The sequence below is a fragment of the Euprymna scolopes genome, chromosome 26 (genome assembly GCF_053919585.1).
Source record: "Euprymna scolopes isolate OS-2025 chromosome 26, ASM5391958v1, whole genome shotgun sequence".
NCBI classification, from domain to species: Eukaryota; Metazoa; Mollusca; class Cephalopoda; order Sepiida; family Sepiolidae; genus Euprymna; species Euprymna scolopes.
Window position 1 is genome coordinate 56,110,832 of NC_136507.1, and position 3,942 is coordinate 56,114,773.

A 3,942-nucleotide genomic window follows, 5' to 3' on the forward strand; every position below is an offset into this window, starting at 1 on the left:
TCTTGCATGGCGAGGTTGTAAAGAAATGACAGAGTGGGTGACCTGGCCTAAACTGTTCTCTGACACTCAAACATCCCACTCCCTCACGTCAACACGCCTTGGCTTTTAAGTGAGCGCATTAGTGCCTGATCGATCACAAGATCGGAGCCAAGACCAGCCCAGTATGGGCTGCTGTGTCAGATTACGTGAAACCCAGAGTGGAACTTTGATGTAATTCAGGATTGTCATCTTTCAAGGCATACATCTTCTGGATAATTCAGATAGCCAGTGGCAGCGAATATTAGCAGGCAAGTTGAGACAGCACTGAGATACATCTCCCAAGATTCGATCAGCTAAAACAAGTGTCCTAACTATACTTAGCATATGTTGATAATTTATCCATAGTTTGCTGGTTTTGGAGGTCCTTATCAGTTCATCCTTTTCCTCAGTTAAAGAGTCGTGAATTCTGTCTATATAATTTGGTTCCAACAATGAATCTAAATCACACTCGCCAGTCTCTATCAACATGTACAATGGTTCAACTTTTTCTATTCGGTCCTGAAAGTCAGGTTCATTCTCCATGATCTTGGCAACAATCTGACGTGTGAGACACTGATACACCAGCAGATGGTAACGAAATGCTCGTTGCATCGTCTTTCCGCTCATCATGTGTACGACGACATTTTCACCATATACTGTCTCCATGATCTCCTTTAGTCTAGTGCCATCCACCAAAGTCCCACTGGCACCCAACACATTCATGAAGATATGGAAGATTCCAAGCAACAGTATCACATCCCTAATTTGACTATCCTCTGTAACATCGTTCACGATTCCAGGCGCCTTTCGATTGATCAAAAGTTATGATAGTCGGCCTGTTGTGTTTTGACGAGAGACTGCATAGGTAATCCAGGGTGGACCGAATACAGATTTATCTTCTGGGTTTATGTCTATCATTGGAAGAAATTGTACCGAAGATTTTCCCGGATATTAGCACTCCTTATGCAGCAGATGCTTTATACCTTGCCAACTGGTCATACTCTCATGGAAGCGAAAAGATATTTCCCCAAAAATGTCCACTTTCCGATCATAGACATCCGATGTGTATGGGACCGACAGAAATTCTAAGCAACGGTTTACATGCTTTGAAAAATAGTAATCTATAATGTTCATCTTCGTTATTTTGATAAGTTTCAAAGGTTTTGTCATAGTATATCATGACTGATTTGCTTCCCTGGTGTGATGGCTGCGATCAGTCTCATTCCATGGACAGTACTCTTTCCGTTCAATGTTAAAATGTTATGATCCACGTTGTCTCCTGAAAACAACAGAGACTGGCCAAGAATGTCCATGTCACCGACTAACACATCCGGAACAAAGGAACATGCCGCGTCCATTTCAAATTATTGCACTTCTGAATATGATGAAGCAAATCCCATGGTTGAAAGACTATCAATAAAGAATCGTGACCTATACAAGTGGTACATTCGCATTGCAACGCCAAACTATAGAAGCGCAATAACAACTCTTGGCCGTACTGCTTGAGCGATTGCTTGTCCGATGTCAGCAACCTTTCAGAACGTGTCTTTTCCAACAAACATGTTTCAACAAGAATCTCAAAGTGGCTGGGATAAAATCTAATGCATTTACTAGTTTCGGTTCGGCGGTTTTTGGATACGCATCCTCAATTGGTGCAACTGTTGTCTTAATATCAGTTTTGATGAGTTTTGCTGCGGTTTGGAGAATTGCTCGTTTCTGTGCTTCCTCGTTGTCCTTCCCAAGCGTTCATGAAGAATACCACAATGTTTTTGACGCCACTACGGCCTGCATTCACGAATATAGAGTTACCATATCGACTTAACTTTTCTTTGATGTATTGATTTCCACACACCCCGTGGATTTACTACAAGGCAAGTATTCTCCCATTTTAGTAACAAGATCACATATCGTTAGTTGTTCTTCATCGTTTTCCTCTAGAAACTCACAAATGCTCTTTAATACATCATCCTTACCGTCGTCCTTTAGTCTTCCACTTTTTCGTCGTTTGGTGGATTCAGTTGACGTGAATTGTCTTTGAATATTCCGCATTTCTGCTGCGTGAAGATCACCACCAAAATATTCGATCCGGTTTTTATCAACAGGTCCCTCTGGTTTTTCAATGGATCAATATAGTTTGAACAAATGCATCTGTCTTCACATAGAAAATCATTTTGTCACTTTTTCGTTTTGGGTCATTTTCGTCGTAACAGTTCCACAGAATAAGCAATGTGTTCTACTGCCATATGGTCTCAGAAAAATACGGGCGTTCCTTTTCACTTGTCGAGCAAAATAACCCTTTTATGAAGCAATACAAATCCCCTTTTTATGTGGTTTACCCGACACGTTTTGTGAACACGACGGTTCCTGCTTCAACCCGCACTTTCACACCTCTTTCGATACTTGCACGGTTGATGCCTTCAGCTCTTTTTCTCGAACCACCACGATTTCTTCACCGTCCAAAGCTTGTTCACATAGCGGACACGTTTCTGTGTTGCCCTGAAAATATATGTATATAGTGTATTATTATATGCCTATATGTGAATCGGGTTGATTAGAAAATTACAGGGTGGGCAAAAAAAGGCAGAACTTTCTCCTCTTATCACTAAGGGGAGGCAGGTTTTAATAACAAATGCACAACATATAACCTGGGATCCATACCGAAATGCTGCACTTTTTTGGCCCGCTCTGTAGAAGTGGCTAAGGGGGGATAACCATAGATATGGTATAAGAAGTGATTTAACATCACTGGCAACTATTTGATGCGACCCTGAAAATATGGTTAAAATGCAACATTTATTGGTTTATCATGAAAACTTACAGAAAAAATTGCTTGTAAGTTGAAAAGGTTCAATTTCGAAATTTGAAATTTTCCTATATTCAAATCTCGTCCAACGTTTAGTATGATATAGTGTAGACTCAACCTGACATAAAACCATAAAATTTGCAATTTATCGTGGCTGGGATACATTGGCTGTTTATTGACAAGCATATTAGTTCATGAGGGTTGGTTCTATCACTTCGTAACAGTTGGAGAGTTCAGCATTAAGGATTTTGAGGATATCTGTGGTAGATTAGAAATTAATATGCGATATTAACGGCCATGGGAAGTTACTGAGCTAATATAAGCTACTTCTTTTCTTTCTTTCTTTATTCGACTTACACTTTCTTCTTTTGTTTTCACTCCTCGCTGGGATATCGAATCCTTACATCGTAATGGGCTTTGAACCAACGCCCAAAAGCGACGTAACCAAAAAGTAACGTAATGGGTAAAATACTTGTAAAATTAAATTGTTAGTGACACTCTTCTAGAATTTATGAAGCCTCAATCTCCAGTACAAGCGATAATCAAAATACGATTTCAGATCAATTAGGACTTCTACCTGGTCATAACTGACGGAACGATAACTTACTACCTCCGTGGATTAAATAAAGGGTTTCGTTCGAAATACCGTGCAAATTTCTTAGTTCGAAGGAAAGTCTTCCGAGTCTAATAAGATACACATAAAGAAGATCGTAGGTTACATCGACCGAAAAGTTATGAAAATAACAGTCAAAATGGGAACAATAGCCCGAATAATCTACGAATAATCATTTGATTAAAATTAAGAAACGTAAAAGGGCAAGGAAAGATTGATTCTGAGGTGGCGGGATGGTTGATGAAGAAAAGACCTTCCTCACGGGTGCCCAAGCCGATGTTATGTCTCGCGCCTGAGATCCCCAGTGATAATATGTAATTGAAAAGCGTAATTTTAACAAATTTTAAATTATTAGCCTCCAGCTTCCTGTCTGTTTGCCCCGTTTAATTTAAAAGTAAAGCAACGACAACTGTAAAAGAGCGGCGTGAATGCGACAAAACTGACATAATGAGACGCCATCTTGTAAATGGCATCTTGGAACGAATAATTGTCTAAAGGCAGCACCGAA

The 3,942-nt window shown here is 39.9% G+C and overlaps 1 protein-coding gene across 1 annotated transcript in view; it reads left to right on the top strand.

Moving 5' to 3' along the window:
* Nucleotides 1-1,323: 1,323 nt before the first annotated feature.
* The window catches only part of LOC145247830 (uncharacterized), a 51,115-nt gene continuing 48,496 nt past the window's right edge, over nucleotides 1,324-3,942 (top strand). The window contains exon 1 of the mRNA XM_080109457.1: nucleotides 1,324-1,419. Within this exon, the coding sequence (XP_079965583.1) occupies nucleotides 1,324-1,419 (96 nt within the window). The remainder of the gene's footprint in view (nucleotides 1,420-3,942) is intronic.